The sequence below is a fragment of the Platalea leucorodia genome, assembly GCF_965183815.1.
Source record: "Platalea leucorodia genome assembly, chromosome: 2".
NCBI classification, from domain to species: Eukaryota; Metazoa; Chordata; class Aves; order Pelecaniformes; family Threskiornithidae; genus Platalea; species Platalea leucorodia.
In genome coordinates, this window is record NC_138824.1 from 129,896,853 (window position 1) to 129,922,744 (window position 25,892).

Here is a 25,892-nt window from a genome sequence, read left to right on the forward strand (position 1 = left end):
TACTGTCCCACCGGGAGAGCACATGGGTACATTATGGCTTTTTATTTCCTTTGAGATCTGCCAGGTGAAAGCCCAAATGTCAGAGAGGTGTCTCTTGCAGGTGTGAGAATACAGACTTGCATGTGTGTGCCATGTTATTATGTGATCCCCTTACGTTCTCTGCCATTCAGTTATGACAATGTATACCACAATATGTGATGGAAATGTCTCATGGGTGTTTGAAGATGTGTCCACTGGGAGGGCTTTTCCAGCTTCTCGGCTGGATCCTGTGCTGGAGCTCTTCTGGCAGCTCAGGGGTGAGTAGTCAGTCTTGACTGACTTCACAGACTAAGCACTCATTTTCAATATTTTATTTATGAGAAATTTAACTTAATACTTTCTGTTAAGGTCCTCAAAGAGCAAAGTGTAAAGCTAAAATAGGGAAATCTTCATAGAGGTCATCAGAAGTCCTAAAGAAAATCCTGAAGAAATTGGAGAGAGCAGCACATGGTGGGTATGTAGCACGCTTAACCAGAAGACTTAGGAACCTGAAGTTTTAGGTACATGTATGAGCAAACCGGAGCCTACACAGCAGAAAAGGATCGATCAGAGTCTCGTTGCACTGACACTTGATTTCACACCTTGAAGGCGCTGGCAAGCCACAGAGATGGTCCAGAGTCCTTCCTACCAGTTGCAGTTCAAACTGAGTCCCAGAGACAGCTGCTGCCCCAGTTACACCATTACTGGTCAGAGCTGTTCTGAGCAGATGTTGGTATCCAGCTGGCAAGAACTGGCAGTGCTCACGCCTTGCTGCCAGTCGCTGGAGGGGAGAGTGCCCTTGGGCGGTGGATCACTGAGCAGTGGTGGGCAGGCAGCTTGAGGTTACTGAAACTGGCAGACTTTGCCAGGGCTGCAGGCGTGCCCTGGCCAGGATCGGAGCAGCCCCAGCTTCACAACCTGGTTCAGCCCTGTTGGATATTTGTCCTTGATGTTTGAGGACTCTTGGTGACACCTGGGTGTCAGGGACAGATGAAAGCTGGACACCCAGCTTGAGGCTGGACACCTAACTTGAAGGCAGCTAAAATGAAGGGCTGTTAATTCAGTCTTGGGTGGTTTAGCTGTCTGTTTCTGTTGTGTTTTAGATAACTTGGCTGTGGTTTTCCTCTTGTTTTGGGAGACTGTGGGCTCTTCACTGCCACTTGTGAAAGTGCCCAGAATATGGTTGCAAGAGCTGGTGGTTCAGTCTACTGTATATGTTTGTTACCCTTACTGTGTGATGGAGTTGGCATGATGGGACCTGCAGTGTTTTCCTATCCTCTCTGAAGGAAGTAATCCACCATCATCCTGCAGTTTGCCAAAAATGCACTAAGTGGAATGTGAACAAGAAGATCACATGCAACCTCCTAGTCTCAGCAAGTCAGGTTTTGCCATCTACTGGTAAACTGGAAAGTGTCTAGCTCTTTAATTTTTATCCATTCATGACACTTTGTTTGGACTAGTGACTAGGTGCACACCCAAATGTCCAGGCTTTGTTTCTAGACGTTATTAATGTATTTTGAGAAGTATTGCCTCCTGAAGATATCACGTTCCTGATAAGCAATGGTTACTTCTAATTAAAGTGACCCACTTTCTTTCTAAAGAGACAGACTGCAAGACTCTGGAGATGGAGGCCTTTCATGAAGGAAGCAGTCATGCAGTGTCAGTCTCTGATGACAAAAGAGGGGCGACACAAACAAGCATACCGGGTAATTGCTGTCCCTTGGGCATCCAGTGTTGTACATCAAAATCACTGTGTGTCTGCAGGCTCTTCCCATGGTGCCTGCTACTGTACATCGTGTCAGCAGCCAAACTACTAGTACAGAGCAAGTGTTCTAAAAGAAGCCAGGAACGGCTCTCTGAGGATGACTGTCATCTCTGGGGTGTGGAGGTTATTGCTATCAGTGTGCCAGAGAGATGCTGGTAACCTTCTCTGGATGCAGAGAGAGGCTCATCTCCCACTACACTCTGTTCACAGGAATTTCAGAACTTTGCCATTTTGGGAACAAGACCATCTGAACCACACTCAGCAGATGATGGGAAATGTGACTCTTAATCAAGTGTACCTCGCTCAATACCTGCATCCCAGAGCTTGCCATGAGTCCCTAGAGACCCTAGGCACAACAGAGGGGATGTCTCCTGTGAACTGAGGTCCAAAAGGATACACTGACTCGCAGATCCAGCACTGAAGAATCCAGGTACTGAGCAGTCTTGCAGGGGTCCATAAATGGGAGACAAGTCCTGAAAACTGGGGGCATGCAAGCGGTGCCCATGCTGGAGAAAAGGCAAAGGGGGAGAGCAAGGTTCAGGTGTCTCCTTAGAGGGCCTGACTCTGTCCCCTCGGGATGTGGGTGCTGGGCTGGGGAGGGAGAGCTGGAGGCATCACTCCCTGATGCAGGGATGGGTTTTGTCCATCTCACTCAAAGGGGCGATTGGTCAAACAGCTGTGCCCCCCACATGCTCTCCATCTGGCCTTATGAGTTCTGTTCAGTGAGACAACTTGTCCCAAAAAGTCAGAGAGTGCCTCCATGCAGCAGCACTAGTAAGCCTTGGAGAGTGAAGGTGGGCAAGAGCAAAAGAAATTATGTGCAAATGTGAAAGGTGACTAAGAAGGGGGAGCAAACGTGTGACACTGGGAAAACTGGATTACAGCCATCCCAGAGTGTAAGCAGAGCTGAGAGGAGAAAGAGAGGGTCCAGAGTGCATTTATTTACAATGACTTTGGGAGTTTCCTTTGGAAAACCCAGGACATGTTGCATCCCCGGGATGTTCCCTTGTTCAGAGATGCTAAGAAAGTGAGAAAGAACATCTCCTGGCAATGTCAGACCTCCTGTGAGATTGCCAGTAGTATGCAGGACACACTGACATACAGAGTTGTTCCTCTAGGTGGGGATGACAAGAGAAACACAAATGCTGCAGATGCTAAGGATGTCCAGAAGTACTGCGTAGAAGGCGTCGTGGCAGTCCTGGGCTCCATGCTGCTTGGAATGGTATTGTGTGGTGTAGTTACCTGTCTGTGGAGGAAGATAAAACAGTGAGTTGTTGGTTGGCTTTTTTTGCCAAACTTCTGTGTTAGATGGCTGCTATTAGCCATGAAGCATTTAGAGCTAGAGTATTCTGGAGTGCCAAATTAGTTATTGATCAAATTCTACTGAGATTTCTGCTGTAAGATGTTTTAACTGCCTTCTCAATTCATGGGCACTCTTTTCTGAAACACCTTCTTACTGTTGCAAGTATTATATAAAGTGATCCTGCCTCGACAAGAGCAGACACACTGAAAGACATAGGCAGAGCAAGGTCAGGAACAAAAACGAGGGATGAGATGCCATAGAAAGTGAGAAGCACCAATAGTGACAGCTCCCTACCAGTGAACTTACCAGCAGAAGGCACCCTGTTAGGTGAATGCCATGAACTCCAAGCGCTCATCTCAGCCCAGGTGACCCAGGAACTCAGACTGTGATGATGAACCTTCCCAGCTATTGGCCTTGCTTTGGAGAAAGAGAGTCAGTCTGTCCTATCTGCACCCAAACACTGCCAGCGTGAGTGTTCTCAGCACAGGCAGGGGTTTTGTCTGTGCAGGGGTACATATCTCTTTGGATATGTATTCTGAAAAGAGGATGAAGAGCACCCCTGAGAGCTGGACCCGATGCCAGCAGCCACTGCCTGTGCCTGGAAAACTAGCCCACCTGCCACGGAGCCCTCACCAGCCTGGACACCTCTGCTGTGAATAAAGACTGAGAGAGTTGGGGTTGCTCAGTCTGGAGGAGAGAAGGCTCCAGGGAGACCTTACTGAGGCATTTCAGTATATAAAGGGGGCTTATAAGTAAAGCGAAGAGAGACTTTTACCAAGTCCGGTAGTGACAGGACAAGGGGCAAGGGTTTTAAACTGAAAGAGGGTAGGTTTATATTGGACATAGGGAAGAAATGTGTTATAATGAGGGTGGTGAGACACTGGAACAGGTTGCCCAGAGGATTTGTGGGTGCCCCATCATTGAAAGTGTTAAAATTCAGATTGGACAGGACTTTGAGCAACCTGATTGTCATGGTTTAACCCCAGCCAGCAACTAAACACCACGCAGCCGCTCGCTCACCTCTGCACCCACTGGTGGGATAAGGGAGAGAATTGGAAGGGTAAAAGTGAGAAAACTCGTAGGTTTAGATAAGAACAGTTTAATAATTGAAGTAAAATAAAATAGAATGGTGGTGGTGGTGGTAGTAGTAGTAGTAGTAGTAATAATAATAATAATAATAATGATAATAATAATACTACAATAATAATATACAAAGCAAGTGATACACGATGCAATTGCTCATCACCCACCGACCGATGTCCAGCCCGTCCCCAAGCAGCAGTCCTCCCTCTCCTGGCCAGGTCCCCCCAGCTTATCTACTGAGCATGATGTCATATGGTATGGAATAGCCATTTGGCCAGTTTGGGTCAGCTGTCCCTTAGTCCATATGATATACGTCATGCCCAGGTCTTATACTTTCCAATACATTCTAATTAATCACTACCACTTTTCCAGTCTTTTGATATTTATACATAGATATCATTTCCTTAGTCTATGGACCATCCCTCTAAAATGTTCATTGAGTTCATTTAGTCCCTGACTTTGGGCTTCATCTGTCATAACAGTCTTTCACGGCAAGAGAGATGGTGTGTGGTGTTCGATTGTTGCATGCTGAAGCCAGTTCTGGTTCCATCACCGCTGCACTTTTCTTGGTTTCCTCAAAGTTCACTCTTCATTAATCTGGGTGATCCTTACTGTAATACTGTTGATATGGCATATAGCAACCATAGAAGTGATGACATACAGTATTATATAGCAATTTTCTTTATACAATTCAGTTCATTGGCTATATTCACCCAAATTCAAATCCCCTTGAGGTACACATTGGCCTTCTCCATCCTTTCGCATCACCCACCAAGTGCACCCAGGTCCTTGAGCAAAAGCGATCCCATGAATGGGTTTGCCTTTGCCTGAGGCAGGAGTAACCCAGACTGTCTCCCCCAGCATATTTTTTATGTGCACTAAAGGGACTTTATCCCCCTTTACAGTGTGTAAAAGTTTGGACTGGGCAGGGCCAGCTCAATTGGCAGATCCCCTAGTGTTGAGTAATCAGGTGGCCTTTGCTAAATGTGTATCCCAATGTTTGAATGTCCCACCACCTATTGCTCTCAGTGTAGTCTTCAACAGTTCATTGTATTGTTCAATTTTTCCAGAGGCTGGTGCATGATAGGGGATGTGGTATACCCACTCAATGCCATGCTCTTTGGCCCAGGTGTCTATGAGGGTGTTTCAGAAATGAGTCCTGTTGTCTGATTCAATGCTTTCTGGGGTGCCATGTCGCCATAGGACTTGCTTTTCAAGGCCCAGGATAGTGTTCCAGGCAGCGGCATGGGGCACAGGATATGTTTCCAGCCATCCGGTGGTTGCTTCCACCATTGTAAGCACATGGTGCTTGCCTTGGTGGGTTTGTGGGAGTGTGATATAATCAATCTGCCAGGCCTCCCCATATTTATATTTCAGCCATCATCCTCCACACCAGAGAGGCTTTAACCTCTTGGCTTGCTTGATTGCAGCACATGTTTCACATTCATGGATAACCTGTGCAATAGTGTCCATGGTCAAGTCCACCCCTTGATCACGAGCCCATCTATATGTTGCATCTCTTCCTTGATGGCCCGAGGTGTCATGGTCCCACCGAGCTGGAAATAATTCACCCTTATGTTGCCAGTCCAGATCAACCTGAGCCACTTCAATCTTAGCAGCCTGATCCACCTGCTGGTTGTTTTGATGTTCTTCAGTGGCCTGACTCTTGGGTATGTGAGTACGTGATGTACTTTTAGAACCAAGTTCTCTACCTGGTCAGCAGTATCTTGCCACAGTGCGGCAGCCCAGATGGGTTTGCCTCTGTGCCGCCAGTTGCTCTGCTTCCATTGGTGCAACCACCCACATAAGGCATTTGCCACCATGCGTGAGTCAGTATAGAGATTGAGCACTAGCCACTTTTCTCGTTCAGTAATATCCAAAGTCAGCTGGATGGCTTTCACCTCTGCAAACTGACTCAATTCACCTTCTTCTTCAGCAATTTCTACAACTTGTCGTAGAGGACTTGATACCACAGCCTTCCACCTCCAATGCTTTCCCATCAGTGAACAGGGCATATTGCTTCTCATTTTCTGGTCGTTTATTATAGGGTGGGGCCTCTTCAGCATGTGTCACCTCCTCCTCTGGTGATATTCCAAAATCTTTGCCTTCTGGCCAGTCCATGATCACTTCCAAGATTCTTGGGTGACTGGGGTTTCCTATTTGAGCCCCTTGTGTTGCGACCCACTTATTCCATGTAGCATCAGTTGCATGATGCGTACAGGGGATCCTCCCTTTGAACATCCAGCCCAGCACTGGCAGTCGGGGTGCCAGGAGGAGCTGTGCTTTAGTACCAACCACTTTCGAAGCAGTTTGAACCCCTTCATATGCTGCAATATCTCTTTTTCAGTTGGAGTATAGCGGGACTCGGATCCTTTGTATGCCTCTGTGCAGATCCCTTGACCTTACTTTGTTTTATGGCAAAGCCAGCCTCTGGAAGGATTTGGGCTATTTTCTTCCCTTTCTCAAAAACTTCTTCTGCTGTATTGCCCCATATGATGATGTCATCAATGTATTGCAGGTGTTCCAGAGCCTCACCCTGTTCTAATGCAGTCTGGATCAGTCCATGGCAAATGGTAGGGCTGTGTTTCCACCCCTGGGGCATTCAATTCCAGATGTACTGGACGCCCCTCCAAGTGAAAGCAAACTGTGGCCTGCACTCTGCCACCAAAGGGATTGAGAAAAATGCAATAGCAATGTCAGTTGTGGCATACCACTTGGCTGCCTTTGACTGCAATTTGTATTGAAGTTCTAGTATGTCCGGCATGGCAGCACTCAGTGGCAGCGTGACTTCATTCAGGCCCCGATAGTCTACTGTTAGTCTCCACTCTCCATTAGACTTTTGCTCTGCCCATATGGAACTGTTAAAGGGTGAGTGAGTCTTGGTGATCACTCGTTGGCTCTCCAGTCAGCTCATGAATCAGCTTATGGATGGAAATCAGGGAGTCTCTGTTGGTGCGATATTGCTGCCGGTGCACCGTTGTAGCAATTGGCACCTGTTGTTCTTTGACCCTCAGCCGACCCCACAACAGAAGGGTCCTTCGAGAGACAGGCAAGGTGGACAGCTGTTTAATTTCCTCCGTCTACAAGGCAGCTATGCCAAAAGCCCACCAGTACCCTTTTGGGTCCTTGAAATACCCTGTCCTGAGGTAGTCTATGCCAAGGATGCATGGGGCCTCTGGGCCAGTCACAATGGAGTGCTTCTGCCACTCCTTCCCAGTTAAGCTCACTTCAGCCTCCAATACAGTTAGCTGTTGGGATCCCCCTGTCACTCCAGAAATACAGATGGGTTCTGCCCCTTCATAGCTTGATGGCATTAGGGTACACTGTGCACCGGTGTCCACTAAAGCCTTATACTCTTGTGCGTCTGATGTGCCAGGCCATCGAATCCACACAGTCCAGTAAACCCGGTTGTCCCTTTCTTCCGCCTGGCTGGAGGCAGGGCCCCTCTAGTCCTGGCCATAGCATTCATTACTCGCTTCTTGTAAATGCAAATCAAAAGTCCCTTATTAAGATTGGAAACAAAATCAGCCCTTCTACTCTCTCTGGGGGACTGCTCACTGGAAACTGGAGCAGCAATTTTCCTGGAGAACCCCCTTCTGTGATTGTTTTTCCTTGCAATTCACATACCCGTTCCTCTAGGTTCAAGGTAGGTTTTCCATCCCACTTCCTCATGTCCCCTGGTCACGCAGGTAAAACCACAGGGTGGCCTTTGGTGTGTATTCACTATATCCTCTCTCTGAGGAATGCTGACTCCTAATAGCTGAGATACGGGTCCATACAGGTGGGGAGCAGGACATATCCTCTTTGAATCGCTGGAACTGCCGGGATAGTTTCTTGGCTAGCATGTCTGGCAGTTTCTCCACAGCCGAGACGCAGGCCCATAGGGAGGAAGAGAGACTTTCTTTGTATTGCCAGAGTTGGCCAGCCAATTGATCCACTGTCTGTTCTGCTCCATCTTTCCATGTCATTACTGCCAATGAATTTGCATGCAATGATGGTGCAGTCCGTACAAACTTTTGCCATGTGGGTCATGTGCACCTGACTTCATCTGGATCTTTGGATAACTGCTCGTTGTTCAGGTCTCCATAAATCACCTCCAGCATGGCTAATTCCCTCAGGTACTGGATACCTCTCTCCATGGTGGTCCACTTGCCTGGGTGACATATAACATCTTCCTTGAAGGGATACCTTTCCTTCACACCTGACAGGAGTCGCCTCCAGAGGCTGCCCCTTTTCTAATCACTTTGTCAATGCCCCCTTTCCTAGAAAGGGATCCCAGCTGCTTGGCTTCCCTATCCTCTAATTCCAGGATACTGGCCCCATTATCCCAGCATCGGAGCAGCCAGGTGATGATGTGCTCGCCTGGACAATGACTGAAATCTTTTTGCATATCTCACAGCTCACTTGGGGATAGGGATCGACTGGTTACCATCTCACTTAGGGGATCTGTGTCTTCCTCCTCCTGTTCTTGTGATGGCCCTGGTTCATCTTCATCCTTTACTAAATGAGCTGATTTTCTTGTGTATTTTTTCTTGTGTATAGAGGTGATTGATACCAGCATAGGTTGGTTCTTTGGTTCAACTACAGTACCTGTTGTGGGGGTTGGCGTAGCCGCAGTGCCTGTCGCCGGGGCTCGTGTAGCTGCAGTGCCTGTTGCTGGGGTTAGAGTAGCCACAGTGCCTGTCATTTTGTCATCAAATCCAGAGACCTTCTCTTCCCCTTGAGGTTACTGAATAGTGTTGAACAGGGCTCAGTAGGCACGGACCAGGCCCCAGCACATTGCAGCGATTTGTGTCTCCCTAGAATTGCCAGGGTGACAGCATACTTTTTCCAAATATTCTACTAATTTTTCAGGATTCTGCACTTGTTCAGGGGTAAAGTTCCAAAATAGTGGAGGAGCCCACAGTCCTGGGCATTTGCCCATGCTATCCCACACACCCTGCCACTCATAACTATCCAGCCTTGGGGCAGATATCTGGATGATATTCTTACACTACTTATTAACCTTAGACAAATCCAAAACAATATTCCCAAGAAATACCAATACAAGTATCTTAACTACCCAAGGATGTTCAAGAAACTGAAAAGTTGTTGTAATTAAGGAGGAAGCATCATAGAAGAAGGTAACGAAGGTACCATTCTGTATTTCCCCGCCAAAAAAAAATATCTCTGAGGAAGAAGTATAATTGCTAATTGTCTCCACGAGGTGGTACCTGAAGTACTGTAATGGCTTCAGTACAAAACGCAAATACCAGATAAAGCTCAAGGTCATTGTTTTAATAACAAATCTCCCAGGCAAAACATCACTAGTCACTGCAGAGCACAGCAAACTGCAAAAACCAACACCAATCTTTAACATGTACAGCAAGAACAAGAGCGTGGCACAGATCAGGCAAACTAATATCAAGAACAGATGAATCAATATTGTGACTGGCAACTGTTAACAGATGGAAATTCATTAACACACTCTGGATAATCTGTTATTATCTCAAACACTTCGTGACCCTCGTTGGGTGCCAAAAAGGACTGTCATGATTTAACCCCAGCCAGCAATTAAGTACCACACAGCCGCTCACTCACTCCCCCCTCCCTGGTGGGATGGGGGAGAGAATCGGAAGGGTAAAAGTGAGACAACTCATGGGTTGAGATAAGAACAGTTTAATAATTGAAGTAAAATAAAGTAAAATAGTAGTACTAGTACTACTACTAGTAATAACAATACTACTACTACTAATAATAATAATAATATACAAAGCATTTGATGCATGATGCAATTGCTCACCATCTGCCAACAGATGTCCAGCCCATCCCCAAGCAGTGGTCCCCCCACTCCCAGCCAACTCCCCCCAGCTTATCTGCTGAGCATGACATCATATGGTATGGAATCATATGGCCAGTCAGGGTCAGCTGTGCTGGCTATGCTCCCTCCCCACTTCTTGTGCACCTGGCAGAGCATGGGAAGATGAAAAGTCCTTGACCAGTGTAAGCACTACTTAGCAAAAACTAAAGCATCAGTGTGTTATCATCAACATCATTCTCAACCGAAATCCAAAACACAGCGCTGTACCAGCTACTAGGAAGAAAATTAACTCTATGCCAGCCAAAACCAGGACACCAGTGCAGAGCCAAAGGCAGCCTTTTCTCTCCTTGAGATCTCCCTTTGGAGGAAGAGAACAGTTACAGAACTCTTCTCGCTCATGCTACAGCAGACACCAGGATGACAGGTCAGCAGCATTTCCCATAGCTGGGCAACATGATGATCAGCACTGGGATAAGCAGAGAAGATTCCACATTGCAGCTTGCAGGGCTGGGAGTCTGTGAGCATGAGGGTGTCTACAGAGGAGACTCAGCTGAGGGGCACAGACACAAATGTGCGTTCCTGAGCTCTCTTTCTCTTCCCTGCATTTGGTGCCTCTTTGTGCATCCCTGTGCTGTGCACACACTAAGGCTGCCACACAGCCCCATCATGCCCCTCTGATAACACTTCTTTCCCACCTACGTATACGCACACACACACACTCTCTCTCCCCCACACAGCAGGAAGTCAGTGGAGCAGGGTACATGCACCTCACACCTGCATGCAAGTGCCATTCCCCGCTGTTCCCAGCCAGCCAACTGCCTTCTCACATTTCAGGTGCTCTCTCACTGCCCTGCCCACCCGCAAAGAGCTCTGTCTCTTCCTCTCTCAACCGCTCCTCTTCACACATCTCTGTGCCTGTGCCTGTGCTGCCACCACAGGCAGGTTGCTGGGAGGAGGTGGCCTTTCTCCATGGTTCTCCACTGGTTCCTTGTGGCCATCCTGGCCCCTGTGGGTAAGTGAGCTTCCCTTCCCCTCCAACAGCTGCACTGGAGCCACTGCTGCTGCCTCAGCTGTGTGCCCAGTTGCTGGCAGTGCCCCATTCCCCAAGGCTTCTAGGGGGAGGATGGGTAATGAACGAGGTGAGCTTTCCCTCAACCTCTGAACTCAGAAAACTCTACAGATCTACAAATCTGTTTTTTCTGTCCCATTTTAATACTTCAATTGAGAGTACTGGAGTCATTATATTTCAAAACAGGTTTACTAGTGTCTTTGAAGCTGGCTTGTGGGGGTTTTTCTCCTATGTGTCTCTCTCAGAGAAACGCGACACTGTCCCATAGCTTGCTGACCTCCTTATGCCACTACATCCCATGTCATGCTTCAGGGATGTGTTTTTGTGTCCCCTTCAATGCGTTTCACTTCTCACATCTCTTCCCTTCTCTTTCCAGGCCAGGCCCTTCAGCAATCGCCAGACACAGTTGTCCGAGTGGGAGACTCTGTCACTCTGCACTGTTCCCAAACAGGAAATGCATTGTGGGCTATGTACTGGTACAAGTTGCCCACAGGGAAGGATGCCACTCTGCAGTTGGTTGTATACTCACCAGAAGGTGGCAAGGCAGAGATTGAGAAGGAATTCAGAAATCACTTCCAGAGTAATGGGACTAAGGGCAATGCCTTATCTGTGGTGACAGATCACGCCCTACTCAACGACTCAGGCACATATTTCTGTGCTGGGCAAGACCCACAGTGACTCAAAAGCTGGAGCAGCATAGCACAAACCTTTCCGTGCAAACAGGGATCTGTCCCCAGCACACACACAGCCCTGTAGTTGACACTACCCCATTTTCCCCTCTTGCCCTCCAGCTCTGTCTACTTAAGGAACGTGGTGGTATCCTCTGTCTGTCTTCTGCCTGTCCGCTAATTTCTTTCCTATTCTTTCCCATCTCTGAATCACCTTTTGACCCTCCTTTCTTCTTGTTCTCACTGCCTTCCCGCATTTCTCTGCCATCCAGAGACTGCCTCTCACCTTCCTCCTCTACTCGCTTTCTCTCTCTCCCCTTCCCCTTTCTTTTCTGTCCTCTCTCACACCTGTCCCCCTCCTATTTCCTACAGCCTCTGCCATTTCTTCTCCTCTCAGCGTGTTACGGCAGCTCATGGGTAAGCAGGATGCGGAACAGTTCACACAGCCCTTCTTCACCAGCTGGAAAGTCAAGGCCAACCTGGAGTTGAATCTGGCAAGGCATCCCGGAACTGAGCACTCCTGTGTGTGCTTGTGTGTCCATGAGATTCAAGGGTCTCCTGGGATTGCTCACACTGTGGTTTCCGAGAGTACAGGTGCCTCACTGGTAACCCGGGTCTCAGCACGCTTCCGTGCGTGAGGGGCTCCAAGTTCCAGAGCGCCAGCAGGACCGTGCCACTGAGCACTTCTGTGTGCATGCTGGTCCCTTGGCCCCACCAGTCTCCAGGGAACGGGCACGCCGCTGTGCATCAGGCTCTCCGAGTCGTGCCACTACCCTGTGACCCGAACACCGAGGTATGCGATGTAGGCCAAGTCTCAAAGGTATGCAGGGACGGAGCACGGTCCTGTAGGTGAGGAGCCACAAGGTGCTCTGTGGCAATAACCCACCATACCTTTGGCTCTGCTAGCCAGAATGGAGCTGTCAGGGCCAGGAGGAGCATCATTCTCCCACCCTGCTCCACACCGGGGAGGCCACAGCGGTGGACTGGAACCACCTCGTGTCCCCAGGACAAGGGAGATGTCTGTCAGGGGTCTTGGAGACGGTGAGCACTGGAGCACAGGGCAGGTGGGGAGAGGTTGAGGGTTCTGGGCTTGTCCGGCCAGAAGACGAGAAGGCAGGGGAGCATTACCTGCAGCCTCTCATTCCGCAGAGGAAACGGAGGACGCATTAGAGACAGACTCTTCTTGGAGGTGCCCAGGAAAGGACTGAAAGGTGATAGGCACAAGGTGGGACGGGGAAATTCTGCTGAGGCAGAGGGATAAAACCCTTTGCCAGAGGAGCAAGGCAGCCCTGGGACAGGGCCTGGTCTTCAAAGGAGTGGTTTGCATCTGGGGAAACTTTCCAGACTGCCCTGGTCCAGGCCCGGAGAGACCTGCTCCAGTTCTAGAGCCAGCCCTTACCTGAGCGCAGGGCAGACTGGAAACCCTTGGATACCACCCTCGCCAAGTACCTCTGTGCGCCTTTGGTGCATTCCCCGGGGCAGTACAGCTTTGAAGAAGACTGGGGGAATGTTGGGATGAGAGGGTCTTTGTTTTACTCACCGCGACTGCTGGTTCTCCATTGAAGTCCTGCCAAGACAGACAAAGGTGTGTTAATCCTGTCTGGTGAGGGGAGGAAGGGGATAGAAAGTTTCTCTCTGTGGAAGGAAGGTGCCCGCTCTCCCTTTTCCCTACGCAGACCTGTCCCGATCCAATGTCGGGAGAGGTTTCGATACAATCCCAAGGACGAGACTAAGATGCAAACAAGGTCAAATGCCGTACAACCTTTTACTTTTATTGGAGGGGAGAAGAGAACGGAGGGAGGAGGGAGGGCAAGGGAGGAGAGGAAAAGAATAGGGGAGAGAGAGTTAGAAAGAGAAGGAGAAGGAGGAGTTTGTCACCACCACTTCGACTCCGGTGATCTTCGCAGGGTCTTCGGTGGCCTCAGGTTCCGTCGGGGATCGAAGCGGGGGGGGGGTGAGCCTCGAGGGTGCAGGAACGGAAGGAGGAGTCTCGCACGCGCCGGCGCCGCCCCCGCCGAGGGGCACGTGCGCTCCTTATATAGGGGCTCCCACGCACGCGCAGATCACAAATGTGTACGTGCGGTTCGCCACGGACGTGCTGCCCCCGCCTCTGCTCTTTTCGCGCCTTTTTGTTCCCGCCTCAGCTCTTTTCGCGCGTTTAGTCCCTGCGCAGGCGCACGACGTTGTTTTTTCTCAAAGCTGGGGAGAAGATGGTGTTCTCAAAGCGCGACGCTGGATGGTGCTACAGCGGCAATGTCGAGACAAAACCACATTTTTTCTATCGGTTCTTTACACCACCCCGTGGCTCGACATTGCAGCTTGGTGGTATAAGACAGAGAGAGAAAGAGAAAACAAAGGAGAAAGAAAGAAAATGCAGAGCTGAAAGGGTTGGGGATAAGGGTGGAGGAAAGTTGTGGGAAGGGAAACGGGAATAACATTGTTTCAGGTGAAGGAATGTCTTAACACAGATTAACTGAGGTATTGCTCCATGCAAGCTTATTCTTGAACGACTTTAACAATTCTTCAACATGGAAGGGTAAACAGTAGAAATAGGGTTGACAATAACTGGCAACAGTAAACATTAGAAATAGGGTTAACAGTAACTGGCAATACGCGGTTTCTTCCTTTAGAAGGAATTGGGGATGGGTTTAAATGATGGGTACTGAGGTTGGTTGTGGCTGATGGATGTACAGATTTTCGTTACACCATCAGGTGAGGTGTTAGGAACAAACTGCATATTTGACACAACGTGTCGAATTAATTGAATAAAACATGGAATTATACAGGGTAGGAACAGTAAGGTGGCAGTTGCGCATAGCAAATACAATATTAATTGTTTGACCCACGGTGCCCCCGGTAACCAGGACCACAAATCGCCGTTCCAACCACTCCAGGTTTGAACAGGGACATGGGCTATTTTCCTGATATCTTGGGTCAGTTGGAGAACCACTTCTCCCACATCATCTATTTCTAGGCAGCAGTTAGAGAGATTTAATTTTCCACACACCCCTCCCTCCTCAGCCAGTAAATAATCTAGAACCATGCGGTGCTGAAGGATTGCCGTGCGCATTTGTTGAGATTGTCGAGTTAATAGGTCTATGGCGTCAGCGGTTTTGTTGGTGATAATTTCTAGGGCCGCTTGCAGTCTGATTATTCCGTTTAGATTATAGATTGGTTCTCTTGCCCCTGCAACGGGCTCGTTCGGATTCCAGGTTGCTGGTCCATAATGTTCAATTATTCGCTCAGGGGGCCATTCGTCATTCCCCCATTTTTGTGTCCCACCTAAATTTACCTTGGTAGATCGCGTCTTACGGGCAATACTTCTATCTCCGAGGTTATCATACACTTTTACGCCTAATTGGGGTCCACCAGTTTCTGGCAGGAGGAAGAATAGGGGTCTTATGATTCCTATGTAACAAACTCCTGACCACCCCGCGGGTAAGAATTTGTATGCCATATTCCCACAGATCCAATAATGCCGTTTTTTGGCTTTATTTCCCTGAGCAAATGGCCCATCTTTCCCTGGTGGAAACTCAAAATAAGTTGTGTCTTTGTCACCCAGAGGGCTGAAAAAGGTGGTTGCCCCATCCCTTATTCGGCCGGTACAATACCAAGCCCCATAAGTACTGAACATTCAATATTTACTTTTTGCAAAGAAAACTAAACAAACAATTACATTTTCTAAGCAAGTACAACATTTCATGTTACTTGGCTATTAAGTTTTCCCATATACAGGACTACTTAATGATGAAAATAGAGGGAGATCAAAAAAAGTAAGGATTATATATATAGTAAATCATAGGTTGAAATCCTTGAGATGTCCAACATAAATAGGTATCATTGGAAAGCTATTGAGTATTTTTTCTTAAATAAGCACACACACATATACGTTCTTAGACACGCACCAGACAATTAGATGTCTTTGTACTATTGCATAAAGACTGTAGTGCACTGAAACAGCTAACATTTAGCCTGTTTGACATAGATATTAGATCTCGAATTATTCATAGAGCTGCAATGAAGTACAAACATGTATGCACACATATGTACCCCCAATTATAAAAACTGATATACACAGTGGAATATTCTAATGGATTAGTGTCTCTGAGTTAAAATGATCCAAAGTAGCAGGTGCATCGTGGTCATATCACCGCCCTTGAAAAACAAATAGGAACAACACTTGCTCTTTGGGTTAGGAGGAGGAAATAATCCATTTGGTGTGGATTTTGTAGGTTCTCCCACTGGTATCTTTCGCTTTCCATGTATATTTGTTTAGCGGGGGTATCTAATATGAGAGGCACAGCTCCCACGGTGGGAAGCTCGACCAGAACCGGCTGGCTGGGAGAGTAAGATGATGCACCAGGGCAATTGGGGTTTCGACAGATGGGTACCATGGCTGGCCCCTGTGGACAAAATGCCGCAATTTTCGGGCACCCATTTGTACCCCAGTGATTATTGACATTGGCCACTGCCTCCCCCACCTGCTCGGCCCATCCCGGTTGGTGGGGTTTAGTAGATCTCCCTTATTATTACAGGTGAGTTGTCTGATAAACATCCGCCCTCTGCCTCCCTCCTCACGCTGAGGGGGCGGAGGTTTTAGTTTCCCACCACTCTTTTCATCCTTCTTAAACACTTCCTCCCTGTCCAATGCTGGCGCAGAAGGTGGGTTCGGTTTGGGAGGGGGTCCTTGCCTGGACCACCTCCGCACCAAGAGCTTCAACTTTTTGGTGGGGAGCCCATCCATCAAGTCTCGGGGCACCCCCTTTTGCAGTCCCATTTGCCACAATCCTTGTCGGAATGGGGGTTTCTCCCTTTGTGTTAGGTCGGGGCTTCCCCCCGAAAAAGCCAGCGATTTATTTGCCGGCCTCGCTGCCCGCACAGCCCTAGTTTCTACCTTTTGGTAAGTCCTGTCTACTGGCCCATATTTCCTCCCATAGTTTATTAGTTCCTGAGCTATCTCCCCCCAGGTCCACACCTTCCTCCCCCACTGCTGCTGTTTGGGGGTTACTGTTCCCTCCAGGGCAGCTGCAATTCGCTCTTTGCGAGGCACATTTTGGATTCTCCCCTGCAATTGCATCCCGATAGGTTTTAACGAGTCGGGGAGTCCTCTTATTAGCGGTGTCAGCCGCTCGGGGTCTACTGGTAACAACATCGGGGAGCTTAAATTTGGTTTAAGTTCCCGGTCATACATCATTTGCAGGCATGCTGCCTTTTGTACGTTTTCTAGTAGTTGCTCAACCGAACCAGTTATAGCTAGGGGATCCCCCCTTTCTAATGGGTTCAGCCCCCCCGCCCAATATGCTGCCCTCTGGGTCAGAGACCATGGGGCCCGGCGATCGCCCGTGGTGAGGAAGACGCCAAGGCCCCAATACCCCTCTGCTTCTTTTTCTGATAGCATGATCCCGTCCCCCCCCGACAGGGATATCCTCCACACATACTCGGTTTCAGACTCCCCCCCGACAGGGATATCCTCCACACATACTCGGTTTCAGACTCCCTTGCCGTCCTAGCAAAATCCTTTCGGAGTTTAGCCAGTTCGGTGGCGGTAAAAGGGATTTCTTTGGTTACAACTTGGGGACGGTTGTCGCTATCGTCCTCATATATATATTCCGTTTTTACCAGCGGGCACATATGGGGGGGGTTATCCGCCGTCTCCCTTAATTGCTTTAGGTCTTTCTGGGGGTAAATTTGGCGTACGCCTTTCACCTCCAACGTTACCTCCGCCTCAGCGAGGGTGTCTGCCTCCCTCAGGAGCTGAACCCTCAGTTCCTCCTTCAAAATCATATTTTGGTGCTTCTCCTCCTCTAGCGCCCGTTTGGTCTCTAGTAGTTGCTCTCGCAGCAGCGCTATCGCCGCTTGCAACGCAGCGGCCACAGCCTCCGATTGGCAGGGCGCTCGTTTCTTGTCCTCCACCGCCGCTGCCAGACATGCTCCTAACACAGCACAAACAACAGCCTTCCCTTTTCCCTTCTTCACTCTAGCTTCTTTATGCAAAACCGCTATTCGGTCCATAACACTTTGCAGTTGGAACCAGTGGTCCCGTGCCCAATCTCATCCCGGGGGCAAGGGGCGAGAGCGGTACGTTTCTAAAAACTCATATAATTTCTCTGTCTCTTCACAAAAGTCGCCTGCCTTTTGGGCGGCCATATCCTACAAAGGGGAGTTCGTCCCGGGAGGGTCAAACCTTAAAAAGAAAACCAAGTTTCCCCTATACGCTCCCAGGAGGCCAATCCGCACACTACTACAAGACAAAGACGAGCCTACAAAGGGGATATCATCCTGAGGGGGTCACACCGTACAATCCAAACTTCCCCTATACTCCCCCAGGAGGCCAGACCATAAACTACTGTAAGACAGAGCAGAGCCTACAAAGGGGATATCCTCCTGAGGGGGTCACACTATAAAATTCAAGTCTCCCCTATACGCCCTCAGGAGCTCAAATCACAAACTGCTACGCGCGTTTCAGTACAAAGCTCTCAACACCCACTCCTTCCTTGCGCTTCGTTCGTCTCTGGCTGCTTCCCTCGCGGGAGAGCAGAACCGCGGATCGGAACTCCACACTCGCTTCATACTTGCTCGTACGTCTCGTTCACACACACTCGCTCAGCACACTGTAAGGTTGTATGACACGCTCGTCTCAAGGGATCCTGTCCGTGACGCCAATTAAAATGTCCCGATCCAATGTCGGGAGAGGTTTCGATACGATCCCAAGGACGAGATTAAGACGCAAATGAGGTCAAATGCCGTACAACCTTTTACTTTTATTGGAGGGGAGAAGAGAACGGAGAGAGGAGGGAGGGCAAGGGAGGAGAGGAAAAGAATAGGGGAGAGAGAGTTAGAAAGAGAAGGAGAAGGAGGAGTTTGTCACCACCACTTCGACTCCGGTGATCTTCCGCAGGGTCTTCGGTGGCCTCAGGTTCCGGCGGGGATCGAAGCGGGGGGGGGTGAGCCTTGAGGGTGCAGGAACGGAAGGAGGAGTCTCGCACGCGCCGGCGCCGCCCCCGCCGAGGGGCACGTGCGCTCCTTATATAGGGGCTCCCACGCACGCGCAGATCACAAATGTGTACGTGCGGTTCGCCACGGACGTGCTGCCCCCGCCTCTGCTCTTTTCGCGCCTTTTTGTCCCCGCCTCAGCTCTTTTCGCGTGTTTAGTCCCTGCGCAGGCGCACGACGTTGTTTTTCTCAAAACTGGGGAGAAGATGGTCTTCTCGAAGCGCGACGCTGGATGGCGCTACAGCGGCAATGTCGAGACAAAACCACATTTGGTACCGGTTCTCTACAAGACCATGTCATGGTTCAGGTGTTACAGGTGAACACCTTTGCTGAAACCAGTTCTGGGGTTCTTAAATAACCCCTGTGATTTCAAAGAGACTATCCTAGTGGGGTCCCATCATGCAGGATTCCAGCCTTAGATCAGGGCCCCAGGATTTGTCCAATGTGAGTGTCGTCAAGCCTTGATTTATGTCCAGTGCTCCTTACTCCATCACACAGAAGAGCTCAGCTCCCTTTCAGCTGCTGGGGCTGCACTCCACTCTACCTGGACCTCTCTGGAACAGATCAACCCAGCCTGGCTGCCCCCACCCCCTCTTCCCCCTCTCTGGAACAGATCAACCCAGCCTGGCTGCCCCCACCCCCTCTTCCCTCTCTCCCTTGCTCAGGATGGGGTGGGTGCCCCCTCTGTGCCCCCTGGGGCAGGAGGTGTAACCAAGGCCTGGGGTCTCTCCCACGTGCCACTTGCATCCTGGCCATTCAAAGCCTTGTTGACCACGATGCTGCCGTTGAACCTGCCTTTGCCCTGGGAAGACAAATGGATGTCACCCTTTGCCCAGTGTGAAGCAGGGGCCACTCGAGACCCCTGCCCAGGGCCAATGTTCAGCTATCAGCCCAAACCTCTGCCCACACGGGTCCAGCCTGGGAACTGACTGCTCTGCCCTCATGTCACCCCGATATAGGGCACAGATAGCTTCCCCAGAGGAGGAGAGGTCATAATCCGCTTGGGGATTAATCCCTCGGGAAGATCCCATAATCCTGCCCTGGGCTGTGTGTGTGTTCACCTGGGCTTGGTGGAGAAGCCCTAGCCCCACTTCATGACCCTATCCAGAGCTCTCAGCCTCGGGGAAGGAAGGGGCAAGTTTGTTCGCTCCTCAGCACAAAGAGAATGTGAAATCTGGCTTCAAAGGGGGCTTATAAGAAAGATGCTGACAAACTTTTTAGCAGGGCCTGTTGTGATAGGACAAGGGGTAATGGTTTTAGACTGGAAGAGGGTAGGTTTAGACTAGAGATAAGGAAGACATTTTTTACAATGAGGGTGGTGAAACACTGGAACAGCTTGCCGGGAGAAGCGGGAGATGCCCCATCCCTGGAAACATTCAAGGTCAGGTTGGGCGGGGCTCTGAGCAACCTCATCTCATTAAAGATGTCCCTGCTCATTGCAGGGGGAAGGTGGGGGGCTGGACTAGACAACCTTTAAAGGTCCCTTCCAACCCAAACTATTCTATGATTCTGTGAGTCACAGCACACGGAAACTCTGAAGAGGAAGACGGGGTGAGGGAATCACAGGTCAGGGACCTGTGACTTTCAGCTGCTCCTGGGTAAGAACTCTGTCTCCAGGTGAAAACAGGCTGAAGGGAAGGATGCCAGGCTACAGCTCAGGGCTTTTTCTGGACAAGGGCAGATGCCGAGAAGGAATTCAGCAAGTGCTTCCGGAGCAATGGGACACAAAGCTACCGTCTGATCCTGTTCCTAGATTGTGCCTATCCCAATGACTCAGGCACCTATCGCTCTCCTAAGAAACACCTCAGCGACAAAGCATCTGAGAGAGCCGGGCACAAACCGCTCGGTAGGCAAATGGCACTTGTTCCTTCATGCCCTGCTCTCCTTCTCTCCCTCCCTTTCCTCCAGCACCAGATTTCTTTTAAATTTCTCCCCATTTCACCTACTCACTGCTTTTTCTATCCTTTTGTTTCACTCAAACTCTCTATGTCCCTTGTCTTCGCCAGGAGACAGCTACGCAGCCCATTGGCAACTTTGGCAGCTTTTTCATGGACTCTCCGTTCCAGTGCCAATTGGGGTTAGGAGAAGTGAAAACCAGAACCCAGGAACAGCTCTGTCCTTTTGACTCTTCCAGGAAAACTAAGCAAGCCCAGCCCGACCAGTTAACTGAGCAAAAAAGTTGCTGCAAAATGTTCCAAGATGCTGCTAGTTGCGAGGCGCTGAAAACAGTAAATGTCTTCCCCAGAGTGACATTCCCTGCCTCTGTCCTCCATATCATAGCCTATGGAAGTACCCAGAGAAACGGTGCACAAAGAAGGGGTGCCTGAAAGTCTTTATTTTTTGATAATTTTTGTATGTCCAGTCCCAAAACAGAAGAAGAAGATGAGGAGAAGCAGCAGGTCGCATAGAACGAGAGCGTCTCAGTTGGCAGACATAGTTTCTTCAATCCAGGAGACATAATTGCAAACCTTAGTGTAAACCCCGGGATAGCCTTTCTGCGCACATCCAATACCCCAGGACACAATGCCCTGGAGCTCCCCGTTGCAGACTACTGGACCGCCGGAATCTCCCTGCGCACATAAAGGATACGGATATTCAGCAAATGGTGTCCGCCTAGGTGATGAGCCAGAGATCCCAGAAATCACTGACATTCAAGGGAGCTCCGCTGGGCTTTTTCTACACGCAAGTTCTACAAAGGTCATTTCTGATTACCGCTCTACACCTGATGCTACTGTGCCTTACTTTAGCTCCAAGGGCACCGCAGCTAAGGATGAGCAAGCTGCCTGGTTTTGAGGGACGCAGGCCTTGGCAGACGCTTAGGATATGTGTGTCTTAACCATTATTCTGCCAAATATTTCCACGGAGCTAGGCGCATGTAAAATGCACAGCAATTGTCAGGTGTGTTCATCTTCCAGGCTGCCTGGCTCTTGGCATACTGGCTATTTCATTCTCCGTGAGTCCAAAGCTAACATTTGTGTCCGAAGCTCTGGAGTCACCGTGATATTACTATTGACTCTCTGGTGCAGCACTCCTCCATTTTAAATAGCCTAAGGTGCAGGAGGTGGCATAGTCTGCTTGTGGAGAATTAGGGCAGAGGTATTCGCTGCCTCAAAAAAGGGACAATGACTAACTGAGTGGAAAAAACCTAGCCTCGCTCAATAAGCAACTCTCCCCCTAAGCCTCCACTGTTGCTCAAGACAAGAGCATTCGGACACGCCAGTGCAGTGAATATAGCAGAATCTCCACTATGATGGCCTCTTCTACTAGCAAAAGGCAGGAGAGAAACATATGGGAAAGGAGAGGCAGATGTTTTACCTGGCAGGAGTCTTTCCCTCCCTCCATGAATCCTACACATATCATGTTCTTGGTAATTTGCCCAGGGTAGGCTTCGGTGCACTTGCTTGAGGGGAGTACAGGAGCCTTCAGGCACTGCAAGGTATCTGGATACGCATCTACAAGAAAAGAGGGAGAGATGGTTGATGACACCTCTGAGTTCGTTTCAGAGCCCGGAGAAGATCTTTCTTAGCAGAAACGTAATCACTGAACATCCTGTTTTAGCAGGCGTCATTTTTCCTCTGAACGGTAATTGCAGCATGGATTCCTTTTGTTTAGACGGAACAGATTCTGCCCATGGGTCCCCCGTTCTACACTGCAGCCACGTTAATTCTTCTGATACCTAGAAAATCATCAGTTGGCAAGTGTGGAGCTAAGAGCTACTCTTGTAGCACATCTGCTGGAGGAAACCTGAGCCTCAGGAAAACCATCCTCTCCTCTGGTGCAGGTTTAGTTGCCCTCAGCGGATTAGACACCAGCCACCAGCCACACCTCTGACCATCGATGTAAGAGAATGGATCTCTCTTGTAGTAATCTTAGATCCACAGTCACAGATTTTGATCTTGTTCGCAGAGCGCTGACAACTCTATTGACGTTAGTTACATTGCTAGTGCTCGGCACAGCTGTAGCGCCGGGCCACAAAATTTATGGCAGCGTGAACATCCTGGCGAACGGCCCATGGATGATTGAAGTGATTCCACGTTCGTAACACAGAACAAAAGGAAGCACCTTATAAAGGCTTGCCTTTAAAGCAGCGGAATGGTTACTGTCCGCCAGAGACCGATCACTCAAAAAGGCCTGTCGCACAGCGCTTCTCTGTGCTTTACCCTGTACTGTTTGGGGTCAATTGTGAGGTCTTAGAGTGTCTCCCGGGCCCTCGTGATGCTGTACATTCCCACAGAGTACTCACTGGCACTGCTGAGTGTGTTGCCCCAGCCAGAGATTAGGCATGTGGTGCCTGGGGCCACACAGCTGGTAGGCAGAGGAATTGTTTGGACAGCTCGGTTGAGCCGGGCTGGTTTGGCAAGCTTGATGAGCATGATGTCATTGTCCAGTGTTCTGGAGCTGTAGCCAGGGTGGCGGATGACTTGAGCTGAATTAATCAACTGCTGTGACGACTCTGTGAGTGCCAGGTTATGCTTCCCGAGCTGCACTTGGATGCGACTGGAAAAGAGAAGGAAGGGCATAGACTTTACTGCTACCGACAGGTTATGAGGAACCTCCCTGTCACTGTATGCACTCGCTTCAACATCGCTATGGTAGCAGCTGTTTTCACGCAGGTTATCTTTCTTGTCCTGCAATAAGCCCCACGGATCTACACTCAGATCTTACCCACTCCCAGTACAGGTGGTGGTGAATTTCTGCAGGCTTATTTTCTTGAGCTGGGACAAGCTGAATGGCTAACAGTGCTTTATACAAACATTCTGGAGAAAGGCAAGCTGCAATCGCCCTGACCTCGTTCCTCTTCCTGTTCTCCAGTGACTACGTTGTAGCGAGATTAATGCAATTTATAAGAAATCACAGCCCATAACTCCTTGCTAGATTATCACGTTGTCGTTTCAGAAACTGCTCTGCATTCTCAGAAGCATTGGCAGAAGGGGAAAACCCCTTATGATGCCTCAGCCCAGCTTCCTGAATGAGCCACCCATTCCTTGCTTGTGTCCTGTCGGAACAGAGTCACTTACGTATTTGGATCTCACAGCTCAGAATTCCTGCTAGAAGCAAACTGGAAGAAAGAAGTACGTTACGGAAGAGCATATGTTTTCCACTCACGACTTGTAGCAGTGAGCAGCTGACAGGACCCACTGGCTGCTGATGAGGGAACCTCCACAGAAGTGATACCCAGAATTCAGGGACACCTGATAGGGGACAGAGTTCGCTGCACAGGTGTAGCCTCCCACAATCTTGTCGTCGTCATCATCAGCGTTGATGGGGAAGGCAACTGGGAGATAAGAAGTGGCATATGTCAACACGTGGCATAAGGAATCTTGTGCCCCTGGGACCGACGGAAGCAGCTCCCTCGTGGCTCTACTTCTATGAAAACTCACGGGAGCAGTGGTGGGCAAGCACTCGCCCATAGTCCAAAAATGTACAGCAGCTTTGGGACTGCCTGGGCCAGAGGTGTTATCTTTATACTTCACAGTCCTTAAGGGAGACACAGGCTTTTTTTGAAGCTATGGACGCATGTCAGTGTTCCTGGGTCAAGAGCTGCTACGAAGGCATTTTGTGACACAAGCAATTACGACCAGGCAGCAGTCAAAAGAAGTTGCAGTGCTCTGCCTTAGAACTTTTGCTAGTTGAAACTGGACTTCACTTTCCCACAACAGACTACCTTGCAAATTTGCTCAGAAAACGAGCTTCCTTATAAAGTACAAAAATAGAAGTAAAAAATGTACTCACCAGCCACACCAACAAAGGCGAGAAACAGTATGTATTTCATGATCTTGACACAGCCTCAAGCCCAGACTGGGGGACTGGAAGCGTGAGCTGCTAGAAATACGTTTCTCGAAATGGCCTTATCTCTAGTCCAAGGTTTTCTCCAGGCAAAAAGTACACAGTGGAAAATTTGAAGATCCAAATGTGGGCTTTACCAGCCACTGGTAGAAAGTACAAATAATGTATCGGTTAATCATAAACTTCTCCTAAGACAGAGAGCTGTTTTAAATTATTTCAGGGGGCAGCCTTCAATTTAAAAATACATTTGGGCTTTGCAAGATGTGTAGGTGTTTGCCTGTCTCGGTCTTGTACGCAGCACCTGTTGACAGCAACCCTCAAACCCCTTTGAGATTCCTCTGTGCTGATGGTGTCATTCTTAAAAGTGCATATTTTTATTTTGTGAACACAAATAATGAGATCTTCTCAAATCCTTCTCTGAAGGCGTGATAACTTCTGTCATGACGCTGGGTTTGCTACCGCTTAATGCGTTTGAGGAATAAGCGTTTCCCAAGCAGCTGCCAACTTCATCATGTTGGCTCCTGAAAGACGTGGGATAACCTCAAGTGACTGTAAACGGACATCCTATGCTTTGAGATGCTGAAATGGCATGAGAGACTAAGCAGGAATAATCTTTCTCCTCCGTTTCTTGAGCATTTTCTTGAGAGCCCTGGAGGACTGGCACGCACAGTGGCACTGTCCAGATGGGAAGTCTCCTTCACGTTAAAGGACAAGTCCAAGGCCAGGGACTCCTCCAAGGATTTATAATTTCTTTGTCCTAAACATGCCATTGGCATAGAGGCAGGCTGTCATCAGATGCTTGAGAACAATATTTCTCCGGAGATATAGCTCTAATAACCTATTAGGTAACACTTAGGCTATGAAGGACAGCTTCCTTTTCCTCCTGTTCACAAGCTTTAACATTTGCGTTGGTATCCACCCAAATTTCAGGAAAATCCAGCAATTTGGCGTCTGAATTGGGAAGCTTGACCGTACCTGCCTCTATCCTGTTACTTCTTTTGTTTTCCCTTGTTACTTATTTAATCTACTCTGATCTTTAACTGATCGGTTATTCTTAAGAGCAGGAAAGGCATCCTATAGGGCTGGCTGGTAATCTCCTGGAAGAACAAGGTCTCTCTGAGACTCTCTGTGCCACTTGCTTAGATCAGCAAGAGGACACTACTGACCTCTTGCCAGGCTACTGCCAGAGCTCACGGCAAAGCTCCTGGGTCGTAGTTCCTGTGGTTCTTGCGTTCCTAAGTCCTTGATGGCAGGCATCTAGTGAACGTACCTCACCCAGGTACCCCCCATTCTCCGATCTGCCTCTCAGGGGTCCCTTCTAGAGGCTCCCGTGAATCCCAGAACTGCAGGGTGCGTGCCAGCAGGGCAGCTCATGGAGCAAACTGATCTCAAGTGGAGGCAAATGA

At 49.1% G+C, this 25,892-nt stretch overlaps 1 protein-coding gene across 1 annotated transcript; it reads right to left on the bottom strand.

Annotated features, from left to right (window-relative positions):
• Window positions 1-21,119: 21,119 nt before the first annotated feature.
• LOC309587126 (trypsin I-P1-like) lies at window positions 21,120-24,472 on the bottom strand (the record flags this gene model as incomplete). The annotated part of the gene is made up of 5 exons (XM_082305024.1): window positions 21,120-21,269; window positions 22,015-22,151; window positions 22,943-23,196; window positions 23,806-23,974; window positions 24,433-24,472. 5 exons carry the CDS (start codon window positions 24,470-24,472, stop codon window positions 21,120-21,122), a joined length of 750 nt encoding a protein of 249 aa, XP_082161150.1.
• Window positions 24,473-25,892: the final 1,420 nt, after the last annotated feature.